Source organism: Lycium ferocissimum, chromosome 9 (genome assembly GCF_029784015.1).
Source record: "Lycium ferocissimum isolate CSIRO_LF1 chromosome 9, AGI_CSIRO_Lferr_CH_V1, whole genome shotgun sequence".
NCBI classification, from domain to species: domain Eukaryota; kingdom Viridiplantae; phylum Streptophyta; class Magnoliopsida; order Solanales; family Solanaceae; genus Lycium; species Lycium ferocissimum.
The window spans coordinates 46,660,199-46,685,663 of record NC_081350.1 but is presented as its reverse complement, the minus strand read 5'-3'; the positions used below and the strand labels follow the sequence as shown (position 1 = coordinate 46,685,663).

Sequence of the window (25,465 nt, the reverse complement as noted above, 5' to 3'; positions counted from 1 at the left end):
TTAACTTTAGTCCTTTCTGTAATTAATAAATTGCCACACGAACAGTCTAAGAAATGTTTATTTAGCAGACAGCTCGAGTCAAGTTATGCTAACACAACGGATTAATGTTTTTCTCCGTGGAAAAAAAAATGTTTAGAATTTGATGATGATGATAGACGGCTCGGTCGGGACTGGTCAACAAAAAAAGGGGTAATTTTTTTGAAATTGGGTAATTTGAGAGAATTTGGGAATTTCCATCCAAATATGAGCATAAGTGTGATGTTTGAAGACGTCAGAGATATTTTTATTAACTTTCACTAATAGAGAGTATATTTAACTAATAAAATAAAATAGAGAGGTATAGTTAAACCTTTTTCGATAGTAATATGTATATTTACGATAAACTATGCATTCTGTAAACGAGACGTCGAATGCTATTTGATTGTAAGTTTTTCATTTTTTTAATTGGGAGCACTCCAAATCTCAATTAAAGTCAATGCGTTCAGATTACAGAATGGTTTATTAAAAAAAAAAAGAAGTAAAAGTAAAAGAAGGCCTTGGCCTTGCCCTTGCCCTTGCCCTTGCCGACGCTAGTTTTTGCCATACAAGTCTAACCGCGTCCCACAAAAACCCAAGTTTGTATTCACAAACACCACCACTTGCACACAAAGATACGTAAAAAGTAGCAAAAAGTCATTTGAGTTTTGGTGATTTTAAACTTATCACGTAAAATATTTGAATTATTAACTTATTAAATATAAAAATAAATTTAAGACATGCTAAAAAGGAAATTAAGGCACTTAAATTGAGACAGAGAGAGTATATGATACTTAAAGATTATATTATATAATATTTAATTAAATTTTAATTAAACACGTGACTTTTTTTTTAATGATACATATAAATTCTTGACTTAATAAAAAAGGACACGACGCATCCCTAACCCAACTTTAAGTGCTTTTAAATTGAGTCAGAAATTTATGTGAATCAATAAATAAGTGTTACGTGTTGAATCTAAATTTAATTAAAATATTATATAATTGTGTCGATAATAGAGGGATAAATGTAAGTTTGCAAATAACTTTAGGACTAAATTTGATCCAGTATATAAAAGAAGGATATTTTGAGCCATTTCTAATATACTAAGATACGGGGATAAAATAACATTACGTAAAAGATTATATTATCATAATATTTAATTAAATTTTAATTAAAACACGTGACTTTTTTTTTAATGATACATCGAGTTTTGGGTATGAAAAAAATCCTTTCTTTTTGAAATCGACTTAATAAAAAAGGACAAAACACCGACGAACAAAAAAAAAAAACTACTACTATTAAGGAATCTTTGACCCTTTTCTGCTGGTTAAAAAAAAAGAAAGAAAAAAAGACAGGCCTTGCCGACGCTAGTTTTTGCCGTACAAGTGTTGCAGGCGTGTATAATCACAAACAATACCACCTGTACACTCTGAACACCGTTTTCTCAAAATTCAACTCTCCCTTTTTGACCAAAAATCTTGTACAAAAACCCTCCTTAAACAGTACAGAAAAACCCCTTTTAAGTAAATTTGAATCCCAAGAAAAAACAGTTAATTTGGTTGTAAAATATACAAAATGTTAGCTCAAGTGCAACTTCTATTCATGGTGGTGTTCTTAGAAATGGCATTAATTTTGCTGTTTCTTTTTAGAACACCTTTGAGGAAACTTATAATCATGACCCTTGATCGAGTCAAACGAGGACGTGGACCGTTGATTGTTAAATCTGTAGCTGCCACTGTTCTTGTGATTATGATTTATACTGTTTACTCTATTAGGGAATTGCAGTCTAGGCCTACTGATTCTGTTAATCCAACTGATCAAATCCTTCTTGCACATCAGATTCTTGAAGCTGCTCTTATGGGTATGTTGGTTTTTGCAATTCTTGAATGTTTTTTGGGTTGTTTGTAGAATTTTTTTTATGGGTATCAATTTGCATTTTTTGGGTGTTTATTGAGTTGTTTGTAGTGTTTCTGTTCATGGGTATGTTTTATTTTGCAATTTTAGGTGGTTTTTTGAGTTGTTTGTAGAATTTCATTTCTGATCAATTCATGGGTGGGGGTTGGGTGGTGGGTGCTTGCGGGGTGGGGGTGGTGGTGGGGTGGGTGCTTGAGGGGGTTGGGTGGTGGAGGGTGGGTGGTGGGGGCTTTGGGGTGGGTGCTAGATGGAGGTTGGGTTGGTGGGTGTTGGGGGTGTTGGGGTGGAAGATGGGGGAGGTGGGTATTTTCCGAAAAATGTTTTCCATAGACCAACTAAACGTGAAAAAATAAGTCAGAAATTCACTTATTTTCCAAGAACACGTTTTCCAGGAAAACCTTTTCCTCCATATCGAACACACCCTTAATTTGGTAGTATATCAAAATGTTAGCTCAAGTGCAGCTTCTATTCATGGTAGTGTTCTTAGACATGGCATTGGTTTTGCTGTTTCTATTTAGAACCCCTTTGAGGAAACTGATATTCGGACCCTTGATCGTGTCAAATGAGGACGTGGACCGTTGATTGTTAAATCTGTAGAGGCTACTGTTCTTGTGATTATGATTTATACTGTTTATTCTATTAAGGAACTTCAGTCTAGTCCTACTGATTCTGTTAATCCTACTGATCAAATCCTTCTTGCTCATCAAATTCTAGAAGCAGCTCTTATGGGTACGTTAAATCTTGCAAATTTTTGAATGTTTTTTGGGTTGTTTTTAGAGTTTCTGTTTATGATTAGTTCACGGGTGTGTTTCTATTTGCAATTTTGGTGTTCTTTGAGTTGTTTGTAGAATTTCATTTAATGATTAGCTCATGGGTATGCTTCTATTTGTTTTTTCCAGTGTAATTGAGTTTTTTGTAGCATTTCTTTTTGTGATTAGTTCATGGGTATGTTTATACTTGTGTTAGTGGTAGTAGGACTTAAAATAAAACTACTGCTATCACTACGACTACCACTACTACTACCACAAGACAGTGTTGTAGTGATACAAGTAGATCCACCCACCCTTGAGTTCTTAACCTTTTTGTACTGAAATTTTGACTGGAACTTGAGAACTGGTAACCAAAGGAATCATGAACAGAGATTCTGCTCAAACAAAATGTTATAATGGTAGTGGTAGCAGTAGGCAGGAATAGGAGTTGGAGTAGTAGTAGTAGTAATACCCGAGCACTCGGATCCACAACCCTGAAAAAATTTATTTGATGATGAATCGACCTCTAGATCCGCACTATCGGGTATCCACACCCAAGTCTGAGCAACATTGGTAGTGAGTGAATAATTTGACCCATAGTTAAAATTTAAATCTGACCTGATTTAGAGTTGAAGAGAAAAAATATTTCTAGATGGGAATGTCTTATAGACAAAAAAAGGAGAGAGTTAATCCAACTGATCAAATCCTTCTTGCTCATCAGATTCTTGAAGCTGCTCTTATGGGTATGTTGGTTTTTGCAACTTGAATGTTTTTTGGGTTGTTTGTAGAATTTTGTTTTATGGGTATGTTTCAATTTGCATTTTTTTGGGTGTTTATTGAAGTGTTTCTGCTCATGTGTATGTTTTATTTTGCAATTTTAGGTGGTTTTTTGGGTTGTTTGTAGAATTTCATTTCTGATCAATTCCTGTACACTTTGGGGTGGGTGCTAGAAGGTTGGGTTGGTGGGTGTTGGGGGGGAAGATGGGGTGGGTGGGTATTTTCTAAAAGATGTTTTCCACTGGCCAACTGCCCATGAAAAAATTAAGTAAGAAATTCACTTATTTTCCAAGAACACATTTTCCAGGAAAATATTTTCCTTCATACCAAACACACCCTTAATTTGGTAGTATATCAAAATGTTAGCTCAAGTGCAACTTCTATTCATGGTGGGTGGGGTGGTGGAAGGGCGTGGGGGGTGTCTGGGGTGAGGTTTGGGGTGTGGGGGTGTCTGGGTATTTTCCGAAAAATGTTTTCCGCTGACCAACTGAACATGCGAAAATAAGTAAGAAATTCAGTTATTTTCCAAGAACATTTTTACCAAGAACACATTTTCCTCCATATCGGACACACCCTTAATTTGTAGTATATTCAAAATGTTAGCTCAAGTGCAGCTTCTATTCATGGTGGTGTTCTTAAAAATGGCATTAATTTTGCTGTTTCTGTTTAGAACAGCTTTGAGGAAACTTATAATCATGACCCTTGATTGTGTCAACCCTTGATCGTGTCAAACGTGGACGTGGACCATGGACCATTGATTGTTAAATCTGTAGCAGCTACTGTCCTTGTGATTATGATTTATACTGTTTATTCTATTAAGGAATTACAGTCTAGGCCTACTGATTCTGTTAATCCAACTGATCAAATCCTTCTTGCACATCAGATTCTTGAAGCTGCTCTTATGGGTATGTTGGTTTTTGCAATTCTTGAATGTTTTTTGGGTTGTTTGTAGAATTTTGTTTTATGGGTATGTTTCAATTTGCATTTTTTTGGTGTTTATTGAGTTGTTTGTAGTGTTTCTGTTCATGGGTATGTTTTATTTTGCAATTTTAGGTGGTTTTTTGAGTTGTTTGTAGAATTTCATTTCTGATCAATTCATGGGTGGGGGGTTGGGTGGTGGGTGCTTGCGAGGTGGGGCTGGTGGTGGGGTGGGTGGGTTTGGTGGTGGGTGCTTGAGGGTGGTGGAGGGTGGGTGGTGGGGGCTTTGGGGTGGGGGCTTTGGGGTGGTTGCTAGATGGAGTTGGGTTGGTGGGTGTTGGGGTGGAAGATGGGGGAGGTGGGTATTTTCCAAAAAATGTTTTCTATAGACCAACTAAACGTGAAAAAATAAGTCAGAAATTCACTTATTTTCCAAGAACACGTTTTCCAGGAAAACCTTTTCCTCCATATCGAACACACCCTTAATTTGTAGTATATTCAAAATGTTAGCTCAAGTGCAGCTTCTATTCATGGTAGTGTTCTTAGACATGGCATTGGTTTTGCTGTTTCTATTTAGAACCCTTTGAGGAAACTGATATTCGGACCCTTGATCGTGTCAAATGAGGACGTGGACCGTTGATTGTTAAATCTGTAGCGGCTACTGTTCTTGTGATTATGATTTATACTGTTTATTCTATTAAGGAACTTCAGTCTAGTCCTACTGATTCTGTTAATCCTACTGATCAAATCCTTCTTGCTCATCAAATTCTAGAAGCAGCTCTTATGGGTACGTTAAATCTTGCAAATTTTTGGATTTTTTTGGGTTGTTTTTAGAGTTTCTGTTTATGATTAGTTCACGGGTGTGTTTCTATTTGCAATTTTGGTGTTCTTTGAGTTGTTTGTAGAATTTCATTTAATGATTAGCTGATAGGTATGCTTCTATTTGCTTTTTTCCAGTGTGATTGAGTTTTTTGTAGCATTTCTTTTTGTGATTAGTTCATGGGTATGTTTATACTTGTGTTAGTGGTAGTAGGACTTAAAATAAAACTACTACTATCACTACGACTACCACTACTACTACCACAAGACAGTGTTGTAGTGATACAAGTAGATCCACCCTTGAGTTCTTAACCTTTTTGTACTGGAACTTGAGAACTAGTAACCAAAGGAATCATGAACAGAGATTCTGCTCAAACAAACCTGAATGTTCCAATTAATGGTAGTGGTAGCAGTAGGCAGGAATAGGAGTTGGAGTAGTAGTAGTAGTAATACCCGTATCAGCACTCGGATCCACAACCCTGAATCCTAAAATTTATTTGATGATGAATCTGACCTCTAGATCTGCACCCGTATCGGGTACCCACACCCAAGTCATAGCAACATTGGTAGTGAGTGCAGCTATAATTTGCACCCATAGTTAAAATTCTAAATCTGACCTGATTTAGAGATTTCTTGAAGAGAAAACTTATATATTTCTAGATGATGTCTTATAGACAGTCATGTTGTGTCAAACTCGTTAAGGGACTGTCGGGAGTTGCTGGAATCTGCATCTCTTCAGTTAAAGCTAAACATGGCATGCGATAGTATAAAACAGGAAAGAGTATGTGGTTTAAACCCCGCCAATTGGCTGAACTTCTTTTTCATGCTGCTGGTACTATGTAAACACCTCCCCCCTCGCTTCTAAAATTTTCTGCTTGATTTGATAATCACTATGAGTTAAGCGGGAGTTTTGTGTTTTACAGTGAAAAACTAGGGCACATGTATTGTTTTTCCACCTAATCTTGTTAAAATATGATACGAGTATTAGAGACTTAAATACAAAATAGAGGGAGTTCTTCTTGATGATGACTGATATGTTTAGACCTGATTTTTTTTTAATTTTTTTTTTTGGGAAAAATTTGGACCTGAATTTTTTTATACTCCACCTTTTCCTTTTCCACTCCTTTTATCTTTTGGTGTGTCCTTCTTGTGAGGGATTGCTACAAAACACTAGCTGCATGCTCATGACAGAAAGAACTGTGGTGATTGTCTGGGTGATTGTTAGTGGAGTTTGCCTATAACAAGAGTCATCAGGCGAGTATAGGCATTGATAACAGGCATGCCACCTCTTGTGCCGCGTATACCAACAGTGCTGCAATTTCCGATAAATGAGGGTGTGTTGTCTTAGGTTGCCCTTCCTGTCAAATTGTTGCAACTTTGGTGGTTGAAAGCCAGTTGGCATTTACAGACAACCAATCCACTTGGAATATGATGCCACCGTAGGAAAAAGATTTAGACAGCTAAAGCCCCTTGTAAGGTTAGTTGCTTTTGCTGGGAAGTCGTCCATGATGCAGTGCTGACACATAAAGTTTGTAAGGAGGCATTAACATTTGTTGCAGATGCTTTACATGTGAGCACAAACCATCTGTTTATACAATGTCCAATTCCTCATTTGGATCTGTTTTTTATCTCTTTCATATTTATAATGAAGTAATAGAAGGTATTAATTAATGAAGGGCACAAAATCACCCGTACACAAGAAGTATACTAAAGAATAGAGAACTTTAAAAAAAAAAGATGTGATTTTCTACAGAAGTCCCCCAGTCTTCTATACTATACTAATAGGGATCTTGTGGGTGCGTCCTTGTTGGGATTTGGTAAAGAGCTGCATATGTTGAAGGCTTGTTATCTGATTAGAGTAGCCCAAAGATGAAACTTTTAATGGATGTAGTTTTCACTGTTTTCGTGGCATAACTTGAAACTAATGATCAATCTTTGTCTATCCGCCCATGATGTAAATCAGCTCAGTCTCGGTGCTGGAAAAGTCTTTTGTGTTTGTATGCTCATACATGCAGGGTATATGGTGCTTTGGGAACAGTATGTACCTTCAACCTGCAAGGCATTTAATGTATAATGACATTTTGTGGTTATTGAGCTGTAGGTTCTGTTACGCGGGTCCTTCATCTGCCTCCGCGTGATGTGAATACTATGTGCAGATTCTTCAAAATAGAACAAGAATTAGCAAAAAATGGGGCACACCGATACTACTAACATCCTACCTAATATGAACCCTTGAACGAATTTGTGTAACATAGGTTCTAGGTGTCTCATGTTGATCTACCCAAGCCCCCTGGCCGCTGCTGTAACTGCAAAATGTTCCCTCCCTCCGCCATAAATCTGCATAAGATCGAAAGGAGCTTAAGGAGTATGGCAAATGGATCTGCCTGTTCTGGATAAATATTTTTGGGATTATTTTAGATCCTTAAAAGGTTCCGGATGTGATATATTTTAATGTTATTCAAATATACGATCTAATGATGACACACTGCCTTGACGTCTGGTTTACATGCATAATTAAGAAGAATTGGCTGGTAATGTTTCCATGGTTTAGTCATCATTATTGCTGGCAAAATGGTTAAAAAAAAATAAGTAATCCAATCCGACACATGTATAACTTGACCTTTTAAAAAGGGGTCAAATATGGGTAGCATCCATATCATCCTTCTAAAATATGGATATATAGATGGATAATATGGATATCCAAATTTTCAATATCCATTCCATTTGTCTGCTTGTTATTTTTCATGAGTTCTTGCTTTAGGGTAGTTTAAGTTAATTTTGGCTTTTAGCTTGTGTTCTCGCCTGACTATACTTGATACCATGGATGATTTTTTTTTTTTTTTTTTTTGGTTATGTTTTTGTTCTTCTTCCAGCAAAAGGTTACACGATGGTTTGAGGGAGTTGTACACTTTACAATCACCCTTAGTTACAGAAGATTTGACTAGTTCTAAACTAGTAAGATGAAGAAAATACTACGATAGCATCTGACTAATTGAGAAAGCACTCTCCTATGCTAAACAGAGACTAACAAGCACTCTCCTATGCTAAACAGAGACTAACTCAATCATATCAATATGAATTAGAGACTTCTTCAGTTTGTAGACTCTTGTTGATGGCATACCCCACCTATCAGTGTTCATAAGTCCCTTAACTTCTTTTGGCAAGTCAATGAAATTGTGAAATATTCGAGATTGGGAACAGTCATGACCAGGATTGGCTAGTTTATCAGCTACTTGATTACCTTCCCTGTAAACATGCTTGAGGATAAATCCATTATCCTCCATTCCTTTCCTTAACTCAGTAACCTCATTATAAATGTTCCATGGAATGGTATTTACTCCATTCCTTTCCTTAACTGAGTAACCCCATCATAAATGTTATGGAATGGTATTTACACCATTAACACAGTCTACCAAAAGCTTCGAATCACTCTCAGCTTCAATGTATTGATATTCATTCTCCAAACACCATTTAATACCATGCACTAGTGAAACTGCCTCAGCCAATTACCAGTTCTTGGCACACAATCAAGAGGAAGATGACTTACACCCAATTACTAGATGCCCATGATGATCTCTGATGACCCCTCCACCAGCACACTGTCCACCTCTGCAGCTTCCATCAGTATTAAGTTTGATGAAACTCATGGAAGGTCTCAACCACTTGACCATCATATTCTTCAGGAAGCCAATTGGTTATCACAAATATCCTCTATTCCTTTCAAGTTCTGTTGTGTTTTCACTTTAGCAAATTGATTTTGAATTAAGCCAGGAGTAGTAAAGGATATAAGACCCAAGGATCTAGTAACATTGCTTCTCTCCTTTCCATATGTTATACCACACCTAGCTTTCCAGATTTCCCAAGTAGTAATAATGGGCAAGATGTCTCTAAGCATAGCAGTTACTGGATTTGTAGCTTTGGATCTCCACCAGTTGATGAGAAACTGCCTAAAATTGCTATTAGTAACTTGAATGCCCATAATCCCTCCCAGCTTCCTCCATATTTTCTGAGCAAAGTCTCCTTCATAGAACATATGTTCTGCTGTTTCAACTTTGGGGAAGAAACAAGTAGTACAAATAGATGGAATAGAAATTCCAAACCTGGCTATTCTGGTATCAGTAGGGATCCTATCCCTCAGTACTCTCCATACAATAAAGCTCATTTTAAATGGAACTTTATTATGCCAAGTTTTGGAATCCAACCACCCTTTGGGATGATGTTGTCAGAATAAATGCCAAGCTGATGCAACTGAGAAATTTCCTTTAGTATCAGCTGTCCAAATGGGGTTGTCGAGATCATTTGGATCTAGGACCAGCTGCATAGAATAGATGGTTGATAAGACAGAATTTGGTAATTTCAAATCCTATCCATCCCATCTCCTGGTTGATCAGCACCTCATTTAGTTTGAAATTCCTTGGCACACAATCAATAGGAAGATGACTTACAAGAGCTCCTACAGGTGACCAGTTGTCATACCATAGTCCATAGACAACTTCCCCCTTACCAATCTTCCATAAAATGTGACAGTCTACTTCTTTCCTGATTTTGCACATAGCATTCCAGGATTGGGACTGGCCTGAGTACCATTTCTTAATAAGAGGTTGAAATCTGTTACAATATTTGGCCATGATAAAGTTCTTCCATAAACTATTTCCAGTCCTTAGCTTCCACCATTTTTTAGCAGTAAATGCCTTACAAGTGTCTTCTAATTTCCTGAAATTAGCTCCTCCTTCCTCATAAGGATTAGCTAGCCTATCCCATGGAGGCCAATGGTAGTTCCTCCTTTCTATTTTGCTTCCTCAAAAGAACCTGACCATCATCTTCTCAATATGCTCAATAACTCCTTTAGGTGGGTGTAGCAGCTAGTAGACGTATAGGCATGGCTAAAAGAACATGTCTAGTTAGGATAGCCCTTCCTCCTGATGACAACACCTTTGTATGGCATCCTGAAATCCTATTAAGGATATTAGAAATCAGCTCTGAGAAAATGTCAATCTTCTTCCCCCCCAAATAAAGGGAGCATCCCAAGTATTTGATAGGGAGGTCTTTGTATTCCATTCCTGTGATGTTTGTAACTCTTTCAATCTCTTCCTCTCTAGTTTTAGGAGCTAAGATCACACAACATTTCTGTTTATTGATTTGTTGTCCTGATATCTTCTCATATTCTCCAAGTTTCTTCATTAGAAGCTCAAGAGAATCCCTGTCTCCACCTGAAAACAAAATTATGTCATCAGCAAATGCTAAGTAGTTAATTTGGGGTCCATTTTTATTCATATGGAATCTTTTAGAAGTATCTAAATTATTTGAACTGTTGAGTTCTCAAGACAAAAATTCAGCAAAAATGGCAAACAAAGAGGGGGATATGGGATCTCCTTGTCTAAGTCCCCTTTCAGACTTGAAAAAAGCATGTATTGAACCATTGATAATAATAATATGGATATCTATATTATCCGCCAGTTAACCCATTTGTTATCCGTGTTAAATATGGGCTGGTCAGATATTTTATCCGTTTTTGTTTAACCAATTTTGACCCGCTCATATCCAATCCATAACCTGCCTGTTTGCCACTCCCAAGTCATTATCTGTTTGAAGCAAGTTTCTGATGAGGGGTTCCGAATGCTATTAATTTTTTGCAGGATTTTCTCTATTTCTTGGACTGATGATAGACAGGCTACACCATTACATAAGGGAGCTTCGTCTACTGAGGAAGACCATGGAGGCTGTGAAGAAGCAGGATCGCACATTGGACAATGGTAAGAACGGCGAGGCCAGTACATTGAGAGATGAGATCTCCTCCTTGAGGAACAAGGTACAGCAGCTGGAATCGGAATCCGAGGCAAAAGAAAAGGAGGTGCAATCTCAGAAAGCAAATTCTGATGCTCTTAAAGGTCAGTCTGAAAAATTGCTGCTCGAGTACGATCGGTTGCTGGAAGAGAATCAGAATCTTCGGAGCCAATTGCAATCAGTTGATCAAAGTGTGTCACATTCTGATAACAAAAAGAACACATAGGATATAGCATACAATCTGTTTTGCGACTATCAACTCTAAAGAAGTGTGTTGTGTAAGCTTATCTTTCTCGTCATGATAGATTCTTGTATAATGGTATCTATATTTTATAATCTTTTTATGTTTTGATTATCCTAAACTGCCACCCCCGTATTCTTGTTATTCACTGTGCTTGTGTTCTTGGAGGAGTGATTATGTACCGAGATTTTGCGTTTGTGGGAAGTTTTAAGTGGACATTGTTGAAATGAAAGATAATTATCCATCATGGTACATTGATTTGGTTTGGTTTGAACTTCGTGCATGAGTAAATCTTTCTAGAGTTCTATGACATATTTTGTAACAATATTATCTTTAACAATGGTCTCTAGCTTTACTTTGTGCTAAGCTCTACATGTCCAAAATTTGTTGAAATACATTTCAAATATATGAGGTGAACCATAGCCTTCCAAGTAATAAGATGTCTTGGAGATTATATTACTCTTTTCGTTTTTCAGACGAGTCTTAGCTTATTTCATAACTCTATTGAAAAGTTGGAAGAAATGGATTAATAGCAACTTCTTACCCCTAATAAAAAATTGTTACAATTTCAAAATTAATCAATATGTAACTACTCTTTAACGTGGAAAAAATATTTGACAAGAAAATCCTTGCAGATATAGTCGGGTTCCAATGCGAATCTTTGGACACTAGGTGAGAAATCAATAAATGACGTTAAAGCTTCGTTTCTAATTTGTATTGAGATATAGATTAGACTTCCCTACTTAAGACTGAAGTAAATCATTGTATCACATATATTGTTCTTTTAAGTGATTTAAAACTTTATTACATAATTTTGTTACTCCAGACTGTTTAGTTACATTTTGTCCTCCTATATTATGTCAAAACAATATTAATGCCTTGATTTGAATTATATTTACGTATAGTATTAATAGACATTCAACGCTTCGGCTTTGAATAAAGTCAAAGATAAACTTTGAAGTTGATGAGTTTTAAATTTGCCACCGAATTCATTGCTCATTTTAGTTTATTGGGTACACAATTAATTATCTAATACATATTTTATGATTTTCTAATACAGATATAGTGTCTAAGCAATTAATTAAAAAAATAGAAAAGATTTTGTTTATTTGTATATTCTTTTCTTTTCACCTTATTTTTTGTACACTCCACTTCCCTGTATTCTTCGGGCCTGGCAACAGCATTCTCATTTTTTTTCTCCATTTCTCCGTGATGCAAACATGCAGGCTGAGATCTACGTAAAGGTTCATAATTTCTCCACCAATTAGTGTCATATCATTCATAAGAAAATTGCATGCAAACTTGGTTTACTCATCAATTATCGTAATCCCTCGATCCCAATTTATGTGATACTGTTCAGATTTTGAGAGTCAAACTTTACTTCATTTTGACCTTGAATTCGGACATACAATCTTTTAACTTTTATATTTACAACTACATGAAAAAGGACTATAAGTCACAGTAATTAACAATTTAAATTATTTAAAGGCCGTACGAATAAATCGCGGTCAAAGATAATCTCGTTTGACTCTCGAAAAACAAAAACCAATTAGTTTAGTTTCATGAGAAAACTGCATGCAAACTAGGTTTACTTATCGAAGGTTGTATCTTTTTGTGATTGAATGGACAAATATTCTCAATCTGCATTGTCATATTGCTGTTTTCTTCCTCGGTTTGACGTGTTTTTTTTCGTGAACTTTCAGTTATTTGCTCAGTGGAGTGGGGATTAATTGATTTGTAAAAATTTTGAAGGAAAAATGTCTAGTTTTGTTGGTGTTGTTGTTTCTGATCAATGGCTTCAGAGTCAATTCACTCAAGTCGAGCTTCGTGGCCTCAATTCCAACGTACGTCAACCTTCCTTTCTTTCCTTGTTATAATTGATAAAGAATGCACAATGGAGATTCATCTGAATCCAATACTTTCGGAGATTCATCTGAATCCAATACTTTCGACGCGAAATATAAATTTATGTGTAAAAATTCATTAGAATTGCAAGAAATAGTAGGTATGAACTTGTAAGTTTTAAAGTAAAATGCTGAGAATCTTAAAAGTTAAACTCATAAAGCTCAAATTCTGGATCCGCCTCCGAGCAAGAGCATAAAACGGGTTTAAGAGAGTGAAATGGATATAGATAACTCATATAATCGACCTCAATTAATATGGAATTTAGGAATACCCAAAATTGTTGTTGTTGTTTATTGTTACTATATATTTGAGTAAGAGAATGCAGCTCGTCGGTAGAGTATTATGTGAAGATTGTTTCTCCTTTGGACATACTACAACAACAAGAACAATTACGCCTCAATCCCGAGCAAATTAGAGTTTGCTACATGAATCTTCACTGATCATATTGCTCTATTTAAGCTCATCTCTGACAACATTATAAAATAAATAAATAAACAAATAAAAACATAGGTTGATCCAAAATTTGAACTTTACGAGTTCCGCATTCTAGGACAACAACCTAAAGTGTTAGTAACTGGGTTTTGAATTTAATTTTATACATTTTTAGTGGATTTCTTAATACATATACAGGTTTTAGGCAGAACCAAACTCGTATCGTATAGCCTAGATCTGTCGTCTATGAAGTATTTTATATTTTCTAACGGCATATAAATTTGTTTCTCATTTTGACTTGCTACCTTTAATTTGTTACAGTTCCTATCTGCAAGGAATCAATCTGGCAAGGTCACCTTGGGAGATCTACCACCTGTGATGTGCAAACTTAAGGCCTTCCAAGATATACTAAGTGATGATGATATTAAGGCAATATTGGCCGAGTCATCTTCTGACATGACTGAAGAAATTGATTTCGAATCATTCCTTAGGGTGAGTATGAGATAATTTCATTGCATAATTGTTTCTTCAACTTTTACTCCAAATACTATTTCGTACTTCAAGAAAATGAACAACTTTGGCTTTGAAAAAGAGTTGAAATACATAAACTTAAAATGTTATGGCTAGTTAGAATTCAGGGTTCGTGAAGTTACTCTGATATGTATGCCTAGACACTAGCTTTCATTTTCTTTGCATCATTATCGCGATTCTTTTAGTGTTGTGTGGAAATGAATGAAACATGGATCTTAGGTGAAAGTCTTGGTCGTAGTTTAACGGCCTATCTTCAAATAGGGGCTAGTCTTTTGAATTGAGTAGAGGCCTCGAGCTTAAGCTGGCTCCTCTGTGTCAAGCAAATGAAAGCCTTTCATAAAAATTCTCGTAGAATCGAGAATGAAGTTAATCCTATCTGTGGCTACTGCATTTTACCGGTCCGCATGTTCCCAATAATTAATTTTCGCTGACCATGTCCTCTCTTCTTGGTTATCCTTCTTTTTTTTTTTTTTCATTGCTTATCTTTGTTTCTGCGTTTATTTTATAAGTTACATGTATCAGAGGTTGAACAGAAGTTTTAAGGTGGAGGAAGAGAAATAACCATATGTTTGTATTTTGCTGGTCAGGCATATTTAAATCTACAAGCACGAGCTACAGCAAAATTGGGTGATTCAAAAACCTCCTCCTCTTTCCTCAAGGCATCCACAACCACACTCCGTCACACCATTAGTGAATCTGAAAGGGCCTCATATGTTGCCCACATTAACGCCTTTCTCAGAGACGATCCATTTTTGAAGGATTTCCTGCCGATAGATCCATCTTCCAATCAACTGTTTGATCTTGCAAAGGATGGTGTTCTTCTTTGGTAAGTTTAACGGATACATTTATGATTATATTCTAGGACATTCATGTTTCTACTTATAACTTGTTTGGCCAAGCTTCTGGGAAGCCAAAAGTGCTTATTTTAGAAAGTTGAGGTGTTTGGCCAAGATTTTAGGAAAAAATAAGTGCTTTTGAGTAGTAGAAAAAGCTGTCTTTGCGAAGCTAAATAAAGTAGCTTTTCGCCGAAGAACTTTTGGAACATTGGCCAAGCGTTAAGCATGAAGTATTGCTCTAATATTGGCAAAATTGTTTTTTAGGTTGATTAGCCAAACGCAAACAGTTACTCTCCAATAGCATTTTTTCAAAAAATACTTTTCAAAATGAGCAGATTTTGGAAGCTTGGCCAAACAGGCTATTAATAAATTTTTCCTGCATGTAAGTTGATTCATTTAACTAAATCATGTATTGCAGTAAGCTCATAAATCTTGCTGTCCCTGGCACAATAGATGAGCGCGCTATCAATACCAAGAAGGTTCTTAATCCATGGGAAAGGAATGAGAATCACACCCTTTGCCTCAATTCTGCGAAGGCCATTGGTTGCACGGTGGTCAATATTGGCACGCAGGATTTAATTGAAGCTAGAGTATGTGAAGTCTATGGTAGTTATTACCAGATTTTTCTTATGCAAAACATCTTATTATCAATACCAAAGCTGCTGAAGTTTCTTTTGTTTTCTTATTTTCTTAGCCTCATCTGGTTGTCGGGTTGATTTCTCAAATTATCAAGGTATTTACTATTTTTATTATACTTTATCCATGTGCTTGTCAGATACATTGGAATTTCACCAATTCTTTTAGGGATTTTTTTCATTTTTGGCCAATCGGCCAAATTAATTTCGGACGCTAGCCGAAATATACAGAACCTATACACTGATTATGAATATTAGATGTATATTATATGTACACTATATGTATATTTATTCTTAATATACAAAACTTTGCTGGCTATTTTGTAAATTAGATCACCGAAAGGCATTGGACTGTAGTTATCTCATCCTTTTTTACTGCTGTTGTTGTGGTAAATCAGATACAATTATTAGCTGATCTCAATCTGAGGAAAACTCCACAACTAGTGGAATTGGTGGAAGATAGCAAGGTGCAATAGTTTTCGGTTTTACCTCTTTGGTGCTTCTATCAAAAGTTTGGTGTTTGTGCTAGATTACATAATAGCAGTAACATCGCAGGAAGTAGAGGAGCTTATGAGTTTATCTCCAGAAAAGGTTTTACTGAAATGGATGAATTTCCATCTTAAGAAAGCAGGATACAAGAAGGAAGTTACAAATTTTTCAAGTGACTTGAAGGTTAGAAATTTGTGCATGTTGCTATGAAATTACCTTAAAGGAATTGGTAACATTATAATTCTCTAGAACATTTGTCATTTTTCAAAAGTAAGTTTAAACTTGGGTTCTTGTTACTATATTTTGCACAATAATCCCAGAGTTTCCGGTTCGCATCTTTTAACATATTTAAATCCGTAAAACCAAGTTTTAAAAAAATCATATGAAGCATAACATTCTTTCTTTCCGATCTTGTGTACAAACAGGCATTTCAATACCTAAATACGTTCCACGACCAGGGATAGGCTTGTTAATAAATTTGGAATTAGATAATTTTAGCGTATTTTGTTAAAGATTAATCTGCTTGCTCGTCTACACTCCCCCCAGCAAGAATAATTGAAAAAGGATGTTTCCTTGCCTGCATTAAGATTTCAAACTAAAACTTGTCGGAAAAAAAGGCAATCAATCAGAATCTTGAAAATACGTCAGAAAATCCTTAGAAATTGTGGACCCTTTCCCCTGCGCAGTCAAGTCTGCTATATAAGAGCGAAGACTTCCTTCAAGAAGATGTCGTTGAAAAGCATGGCGCGGATCGCTAACAGGCTTCAACTTGTCTTCAAGAAAGTGATAAGCCTCCTTTCGTATGTTTGAATAGGGGGATTTGTCCAGAATTTGCGAAATATTCTCTTCCGACAGGATTCAATCAAAAAGCTTGTCTTGGACAAGGCCTTTTCTCTCTAGTACCTGAAGGTCGAAATATTCCATATCATAAATCTTCCTAAAATGAGGAACACTGATGGCAGAATCGAAATTACTTAAAAGTATTCTGCCAAATGACTTGAACAACTGTTATCCACAGGAACATTAACTAATCTAGCTAGTCATTACTGTCTCCGGAAATCAGGAATTTTCCATATCTATTCTGATAATGTGGTTTTTTTCTCTATATTTACTTGTAGGATGGAGAAGCCTATGCTCATTTACTCAATACTCTTGCGCCTGAACATGGTACGACCAACACATTAGATACAGAAGATCCAACTGAAAGAGCAAATTTGATTCTTGAGCAAGCAGAAAAACTAGATTGCAAAAGATATGTTACTCCAAAGGACATTGTTGAGGGCTCAGCAAACCTAAATCTAGCATTCGTTGCCCAAATATTTCAACACAGGTCAGAATTAAGCATTTCATGTTCACAGACTGATAACCTGAAATTGTTCTATCTTTGAGTAATTCTTTTGAGTGACGCCGATCCTTTGCTTCAATTTTAGTATTTGAATCATATTAATAATCCCACTGCATTATAAAGATATGTTGCAAAAACTCCTCAAAAAGTTGAACAAACCTAGCCATTTGGACTAGTTAAGAAGACTTCCACAGAAAGATAATGAATTATCTCGAGATAATATTCCAACTATTTCGGTACATATAAAATATGTTTTAGCTCTTATGTGCAATTTTTTTGTAGTTTTAACATTTTTCTGGACCAATTTTTACTTAGAATGGTGCATAAAGGGTGTCTTGGTTCAATTTTTGTCCTCATAATATTTCGAAACTTGAATAATGAAAACTCATGTATTTGACTATTCCTTTTGTGACAATTCTAGAAATGGATGTAAACTATTTAGCAATAAAGAAAAAAATTCACAACTAAAAACATGAGGTATGACACGTTGAAGCAATGAAGCAAACAACACTCAAAAGCTATTCATGCTCAGTATATATTAGATTTAATTTCCTTGTGTTCACCTTTTGTGCGAGTCCTCAATTCAGCAATTTTGTTTAGCTTAATTTTTGTTTCCTTAATATCTTTCATTTTACTTTCTTCATCCACATGACATGTTTATGCACAAGTGTGTAAATCAAAATCTGCATCAGCACGTATCCAAACTAAAATTGTCTTTTACTCTTTCAATTGAAAGATATACAATGTTGTTTGCAAGACATTGTATAGGAATGGATCCTCCCACTTGAGCAATCGATCCTCCCATCTCCTAGCTCTGATGCTCATTTTTATGTGATGCTTAATGCATAACTGCATGTTTCACCTTTTTCGCCACAAATCTGATATTATTTCTTATTTTGTAATTATACGACCTCTCCTTTGTGGAATTAACTTCTGGATGCTTATGCTCGTCAGAGTTCTTATTTTTTTTCTACTTTCTCCATCTATAAGTGACTTTTACTCTGGTATAGGAATGGATTGACAGCTGACACCAAAAAGTTGTCTTTTGCTGTGATGATGGAGGATGATGCTCAAACTTCTCGAGAAGAAAGATGCTTCCGGTTATGGATTAACAGTCTTGGAATCGATACTTATGTGGATAATTTATTTGAGGACGTGCGAACAGGGTGTGTTATTGCTTCTTTTATTGATATACTACTTTGGACTCCATAAATATTGCTTGAAAATAATCCCTTCCTGTGCAGATGGGTCCTTTTGGAGGTACTGGACAAAATTTCACAGGGGTTAGTTAGTTGGAAACAAGCAACAAAACCCCCCATTAAGATGCCATTTAGAAAAGTTGAGAATTGCAACCAAGTCATAAGCATTGGGAAAGAACTGAATTTCTCCCTTGTAAATGTAGCTGGAAATGATATTGTACAAGGAAACAAGAAGCTTATACTAGGTAATGATGCTGTCGGAACCTCAGTTTACTCTTAAGTTACCTAAAGTAAACTTCCCCATTTCATGCTTCTGTATCAATCACATGTAAAATGCTAGCAAGTGCATGATAGGGCATTTTGCACAGGTTATGTGCACTATCTGTTACTCCTTCAGTTTCATATTTATATGAAGGCGATTGACTGAGTACGGAGTTTAAGAATGAAAGGAAGACTTTTGAAATGTGTGGTCTAAAATAAGTCTTAGATATTTGTGTGGCTATAAATCATCTAAAATGGGAAGTTTAAAGTGAAATTGTTACTAAATATAAAAAGGAAAGAGTGTCACATTAATTGGGACGGAGGGAGTGCTTTTCTTCCATGTCAAGTTGAATTTTCACAATCAAGATTAGTTTAAAATTGTTGTACGTTCTGGAAAAAAAGGTTCTGCAGATGTTAGAGAACTTAAAAATATGCATAAGACATATTTATGTCTCCAATCCTAATGCATCATTTTTCTATCCTATTATTGAACTTAAAGATATATCACTTGGACAATAGTTTTGCTCCAATTTAGTATCAGCTACATACATTTTAAGCTCATCTTAATAATTGTGTATATTAGCACGACTTCCAATTTGAAAGCAAGGATTTAAAATTTTGCAAATATAAGTGATCGTTTTCATCACTGTATTGCATGAAATGTTCATGTTTTATGCTTGATCAAAGCTATCTTATTTACGCATTTCACATGTTCCAAAGGATTACACAAAACATGTAACAATGTATATCCAAAGTTAGTTATGCTGTTAATATTATTTTATGGTTTGAAATGTGAAATCATTTTGTTCTTTCTCAGCTTTTTTGTGGCAGTTAATGAGGTTTTCAATACTCCAACTGTTGAAAAACTTGAAGTTCCATGCCCTAGGAAAGGAGATAACAGATGCTGGAATACTAAACTGGGCAAATAGTAAAGTGAAGAGTGCAGGGCGAAGATCTCAAATCGAAAGCTTTAAGGTAATGAACAAAACTTTGACCCTACTATTATCACTTTCTATTTTATGAGACATGAGATATTTTGTTTTGTTAGGACAAAAATATATCAAGTGGGAAATTCTTTCTTGAACTTCTAAGTGCCGTGGAGCCAAGGGTTGTCAATTGGAGCCTTGTTACCAAGGGTAAAACTGGTACGCGTTCAAAACTCAAGGATTCATAAATCTTCAAAAATAGAAGAGTTCGTAGACTCTCCAACCCGTCCCAATAAATAGATTATGGTATATAGGAAAACTAGGAAGCAAAGATTTCCTTATCTTTTTGGGCATGTTAAGGTAGTATTGATGTCTCTGAATGAATTGCAGATGAGGATAAGAAGCTTAATGCAACTTATATAATCAGTGTAGCACGAAAACTCGGGTGCTCCATCTTTCTATTGCCAGAGGATATAATAGAGGTAAGAGATCAGATTGACAGAATCCAGTACCTTTTGCTCAAACTCTGTATTTGTATCGAAAAATCCAACTATCAAGAACCCAATAAGTTGCGTTTTCTATATACAAAACCCATAAACTCAAAATTCTAGCTCTGTTTCTAGTCAGAAGAAAGCTTCTTGTGAATGGCATGAGAAGTCGGCATGCTTATACCGTCTAATATTAGTTAAAGATATATATATTGGATTAGTCATCTATATTTCTTTTTTACAGCTTGCATTTCTTATCAAGAAAGTGATGTTTGCAATTCTTTGATTGGAACTTTGGAGCTCTTTGATGCAACTGAAAACTCAAGACTATAGTCTAAAGCATTTTTATTAGTGCCATCTAATAGCACAACCATTGCCACTTTGCTTCACATCAATTCGATAATTTCTCGGTTATCAAACTTCAAGAGACAATAAGATATTTCCATCGATCTCTTGGCTGCCTAATAGTTGAGAGACATGCCATATGAGTTGAATAAATATCTGTATCTAAAGATTCAACCATTTTTCTTGAAATTAAATCAACTTTTACCACTCAGGTGAACCAGAAGATGATGTTAACACTCACAGCAAGCATCATGTACTGGAGCTTGCAAATAAAGACTGAAAATTCAGAGTCCAACCCTGCAGAAAACAACGGTTCTGATGCATCAGGCCCTGATGGCGACAATGCTTCCACAGCTTCCGAAGTGGAAAAAGAGGCGGAAGAAGAAAGATAGGATTTGAAGAAACGAAATAGATTATTTTTGTTGTAAGGTTTCTTTCTGATGTGGTCCTCAGTTTTGCTTTCAGGAGGACATGTCAAGTGAAGTTAGTTAATAGGGAAGTCACTTAAATTCATTCTTTAATACGCAAATGCGGTGAGGATGGGAGCTGGGAAAAGGGAAGACAAGTAATTGTACATCTTTGTAGAATCATTAGGTTTCTTCGATTTTAAATATACAACTATTTTGTTCCCATGAGAAACTTGTTGAGTTACAAATGTTAATCATAAGCCACTTTCAACTATGATTGAATAAACTCTTCTTTTTCTCTGTTTTTCATGATTTGGTAATAGGCAGAAAAATGGATCAAGTTCACTCTGTTCTGTATTAATGGTGCCACATCAGTTATGTATCTGTACTCAGTATGAAGAATAATGCACGTATTAGTGTTACCTCAATAAGATCATCTAAATGGAAAATATGCTCCTTAAACTATTTCTTGTTTCGTTTAACCATCTACCTGTTATCTCACATTACTATACGTTTATCATGTATTGAATAGATATGCAAGATCGATGTTTTGTTTGTTCATCTCATATATTAGGATTCCTCATTTTAACTTTCATCTCAAAAAATGTTCTGTATGAGATAAAATTATTGGCACAACAAACACGTTTCCTTTGGAGGGAGGGCAGTCCTGTGTGCACTCTACTGTTGTGGATCCTTCAAAATTTACATTGAACCACATTTAGAAGGCAGTCTCCGGTTTCTTTTGTAGAGAAGCTCATGGTAAATTCAAGTACCACTAGTAGTGTTGGAGTTTCTCTTTGTTTTTATCAGGAAGGAGGAGTTGGCTTTAGATCAATTCATGACGTTTGTTTGATGTTTTCAGTCAAGAATTGGTTGAGCTTTAGAACTTAGGATTCACTGAAGCCAAATACTGCAAGAGAGCACACCATGTAGCTAATATTTGGGACTATGGGCAATCACACATATGAAGGAAGTTGATGGAAATTAAGTCAGAATGGACTCCAACTAGTACTGGCATATTTTCTTGTAAGTCAGCATATCAGGTACTCAGGTAGAGAAGAGGTACTTCTTTCACTGCAAAGAAAATCTGGCACAAGAGGTTACCTTTTAAAGAGTCATTCTTTATGCTCAGAATGTTGAAGTAAAGGCTACCAACAGATTATGTTATTAGAAAATTTTGGTGTAAATGGCCTATCCAAATGATATGGTTGGAGGGAGAGACAGGAAGATACAATTCAAGATATTTTTTTGGCTAGTTGCGGGGGTTGGGTGGTTTTTTTGGGGGGGTTCGCCGGTTAATTAACTCAATGTGAAAGAAAGATCATCAGGTCAGAAGTCAGAACTAGGGAGTGCTTACTAATAGCGAAAGGTTTAACATCTGTAGGCCTTATTAGTAGTAGCGAACATCAAGTAACTTCATTTGTAAAACATTTTTTTGCACGGATTGCCCTTCTTTTGGGGTGGTCTTTAAATTTTGCCCCTCATATTTGTGTTCTTTAAGTTTTGCCCTTCGCTTGGATACATGAGGTTACGGTTCGAACCCCGCTCGGGCATAAAATAAAAAATAATTTCGCAAGGAAGGGCTGGAGGGTGTGTATGCCGGATCCGGCATACAATCCTTAAGGAAAAACCAAAGAGTTATCGGAGGAAATGGACTTTGCCTTGAGACATTTTTTTTTTTTTTTTTTTTAAACTTTTCAAGGCACACTTTTAGTTAAGGCATACTTTTGGTTATGCCTTAATTAAAAGTATTCCCATAAGGCATAGTTCCTTAAGGAAAAATTTTGCCCCGTAAGGCAAAACTAAATTATGCCTTGAGGAAAAGTTATGCCCTCGACATAACTTTAGTTTTCCTTAAGGAAGTTATCGGAGGGGCCGACTTTGCCTTGAGACATTTTTTTTTTTTTTTTTTTTTAACTTTTCAAGGCACACTTTTAGTTAAGGCATACTTTTGGTTATACCTTAATTAAAAAGTCTTATAAACATAATTCCTTAAGGAAAAGTTTTGCCCAATAAGGCAAAACTAAATTATGCCTTGAGGAAAAGTTAGTTTTGCCTTATGGGGCAAAACTTTCCTTAAGAATTATGCCTTAAGGAAGACTTTTATTAAGGTATAACCAAAGTATGCCTTAACTAAAAGTGTGCCTTGAACATTTTTTAAAAAAAATGTTTTTAAAAAACTTTTCAAGGCACACTTTGGAAAAACTAAAGTTATGCAGGCATAGGCATAATTTAGTTTTGCCTTATTGGGCAAACTTTCCTTAAAATTATGCCTTATGAAAGGCACTTTAATTAAAGGTATAAGGAAAAGTATGCCTTAACTAAAAGTGTGCCTTGAAAAGTTAAAAAAAAAAAAAAGTCTAAACAAATGCCTCAGGCATAACTTCCTTAAGGAAAAACTAAAAGTTATGCCGGAGAAAGCTTTCCTCAGCATAATTTAGTTTTGCCTTAAGGCAAAATTTTTCCTTAATGCCTTATGGGGCATACTTTTAATTAAGGCATAACCAAAAGTATGCCTTAACTAAAAAGTGTTTTTGAAAAGTTAAAAAAAAAAAAAATGTCTCGGAAAAGTACGCACAAGGCATAACTTCCTTCGCCCCAGGAAAAACTAAAAGTTATCCGGAGGGGCATAACTTTTCAAACATAATTTAGTTTTGCCTTATGGGGCAAATTTTTCCTTAAGGAACTATGCCTTATGGGGCATACTTTTAAGGAAAATAACCAAAAGTATGCCTTAACTAAAAGTGTGCCTTGAAAAGTTTAAAAAAAAAAAAAATGTCTCAAGGCAAAGTACGCCTAGGCATAACTTTGGTTTTCCTTAAGGATTGTATCTTTGGATCGGCGCCACACTCTCCCCGATACTGTCTTGCGAAATTATTTTTTATTTTATGCACTGGCGGGGGTTCGAACCCGGAACCTCGGGTATCAGCGAAGGGCAAAAACTTAAAGAACACAAATATGAGGGCAAAATTTAAGACACCCCAAAAGAAGGGCAATCCGTGCAAAAAAATGATTAAAATACAGCAAAGTTTACAATTTTAGTTGGGGCAATTCACAGAATTGCCCTTCTTTTGGGGTGGTCTTTAAATTTTGCCCCTCATATTTGAAATCTTTAAAATTTGCCCTTCGGCTAACACCCATAGGTTTGAGTTCGAACCCGCGCCGCGGGCAAAATTTTAAAAAAAAATTCGCAAGGCGAGTTTAAATTTCGCTATCTTGGGACCGGCGTACATACTTTTGTTAGGAATTACCAAGTTATGCCGGACCGGCATACTTATGCCAATGGGCGGACTTAGCACTAAGTATGCCGGATCCGGCGTAACTTTGATAATTCCTTCACAAAATTATCTTGGAGTCGGCATAAAAGTTTATGGATAAAGTGGATCCATGCCTACTATGTCAAAGAGTAGGATTTGACCAATTTAACGATGCTTGGCCGGACATATTGGATGGTTAGACAAATTATTGGTTCTTGGAGAATCCTGGAGCAAGTGCGTACTTCTTCTCAACTTTGGAAAAAGCTTGATTCGAACTAAATTCTTGCAATTATTAGGTAATCTGAAAGAGTCAACTGAAAATTTATGATGTTTCAACATGCCACTGCGACCAAAATATATTTCCTGATGTGATTGTGCTTACATGGAAAGCTATTTGTTGCTAATAGGATCGTACAATGGGGCTTGAGTGTAGAACCAATTTGTGTTATGTGCAAGTGTTGTGATGAAGAAAGTTTGCCCATTAAGTATGCCCCCAGAAGCGTAACTTTGTGAAGGAATTATCAAAGTTATGGGACCGTATCTTATGCCTTATGGGGCGAACTTAGCATAAGTATCCGGATCAAGCATAACTTTGATAATTCCTTCTGAGTTATGCTGGTCGTGCATAAAAGTTTATGGATAAAGTGGATCCGTACCTACTATGTCAAAGAGTAGGATTTGACCAATTTAACGATTGCGTGCGCGGACATATTGGATGGTTAGACAAATTATTGGTTCTTGGAGAATCACGGAGCAAGTGCGTAAACTTTACTCAACTTTGGAAAAGCTTGATTCGAACTAAATTCTTGCAATTATTAGGTAATCTGAAAGAGTCAGCGAAAATTTATGGTGTTTCAACATGCCACTCGACGAAATATATTTCACGATGTGATTGTGCTTACATGGAAGGCTAGCATTGCTAATAGGATCATACAATGGGGCTTGAGTGTAGAACCAATTTGTGTTATGTGCAAGTGTTGTGATGAAAGTTTACTTGTGGCGTAACTACTTAGGCATAACTTTGTGAAGGAATTATCAAAGTTATCTACCGGACGGCGTCACATGCCAGAGTACGCGTAAGGTATGAGTATGCGGGTTCGGCATAAATTTGTAATTCCTTAACAAAAGTATGTCGGGTCGGCATACACGCGATTCAACCCTTGTCTTGCGATTTTTAATATGAGGGGGA

The 25,465-nt window shown here is 36.0% G+C and overlaps 2 protein-coding genes across 4 annotated transcripts; both read left to right on the top strand.

Moving 5' to 3' along the window:
* The first annotated feature begins 1,559 nt into the window (after positions 1–1,559).
* On the top strand, positions 1,560–11,487 carry LOC132031104 (uncharacterized). Its single transcript, XM_059420971.1, has 2 exons — positions 1,560–1,879; positions 10,832–11,487. Exons 1-2 carry the CDS (start codon positions 1,594–1,596, stop codon positions 11,203–11,205), a joined length of 660 nt encoding a protein of 219 aa, XP_059276954.1. The 5' UTR covers positions 1,560–1,593; the 3' UTR covers positions 11,206–11,487.
* A 1,227-nt stretch (positions 11,488–12,714) lies between these two features.
* LOC132031103 (fimbrin-5) lies at positions 12,715–21,439 on the top strand. 3 transcript variants are annotated; one of them, XR_009408163.1, is made up of 14 exons: positions 12,715–13,064; positions 13,879–14,049; positions 14,676–14,914; positions 15,343–15,514; positions 15,619–15,657; positions 15,958–16,026; positions 16,115–16,231; positions 17,167–17,378; positions 18,404–18,559; positions 18,638–18,837; positions 19,671–19,828; positions 19,902–20,085; positions 20,170–20,261; positions 20,825–20,870. XR_009408163.1 is itself a non-coding variant. In XM_059420969.1 (14 exons), the coding sequence occupies exons 1-14, from the start codon at positions 12,978–12,980 to the stop codon at positions 21,002–21,004; spliced, it is 1,989 nt and encodes a 662-aa protein (XP_059276952.1). In that variant the 5' UTR covers positions 12,719–12,977; the 3' UTR covers positions 21,005–21,435. The 3 variants fall into 3 exon arrangements, 2 of the variants coding, with proteins under 2 accessions (XP_059276953.1, XP_059276952.1); XM_059420969.1 differs by having other exon boundaries at positions 12,719–13,064; positions 19,902–19,998; positions 20,825–21,435; XM_059420970.1 differs by lacking the exon at positions 20,170–20,261 and having other exon boundaries at positions 19,902–19,998; positions 20,825–21,439.
* The last annotated feature ends 4,026 nt before the right edge of the window (positions 21,440–25,465 follow it).

Coding starts and splice junctions, on each gene's coding strand:
- LOC132031104 (XM_059420971.1), top strand. CDS start 1,594: ATGTTAGCTCAAGTGCAACTTCTATTCATGGTGGTGTTCTTAGAAATG. Junction 1,880..10,831: donor TCTTGAAGCTGCTCTTATGG/GTATGTTGGTTT, acceptor AATTTTTTGCAG/GATTTTCTCTATTTCTTGGA.
- LOC132031103 (XM_059420969.1), top strand. CDS start 12,978: ATGTCTAGTTTTGTTGGTGTTGTTGTTTCTGATCAATGGCTTCAGAGT. Junction 13,065..13,878: donor TTCGTGGCCTCAATTCCAAC/GTACGTCAACCT, acceptor AATTTGTTACAG/TTCCTATCTGCAAGGAATCA. Junction 14,050..14,675: donor ATTTCGAATCATTCCTTAGG/GTGAGTATGAGA, acceptor TTTGCTGGTCAG/GCATATTTAAATCTACAAGC.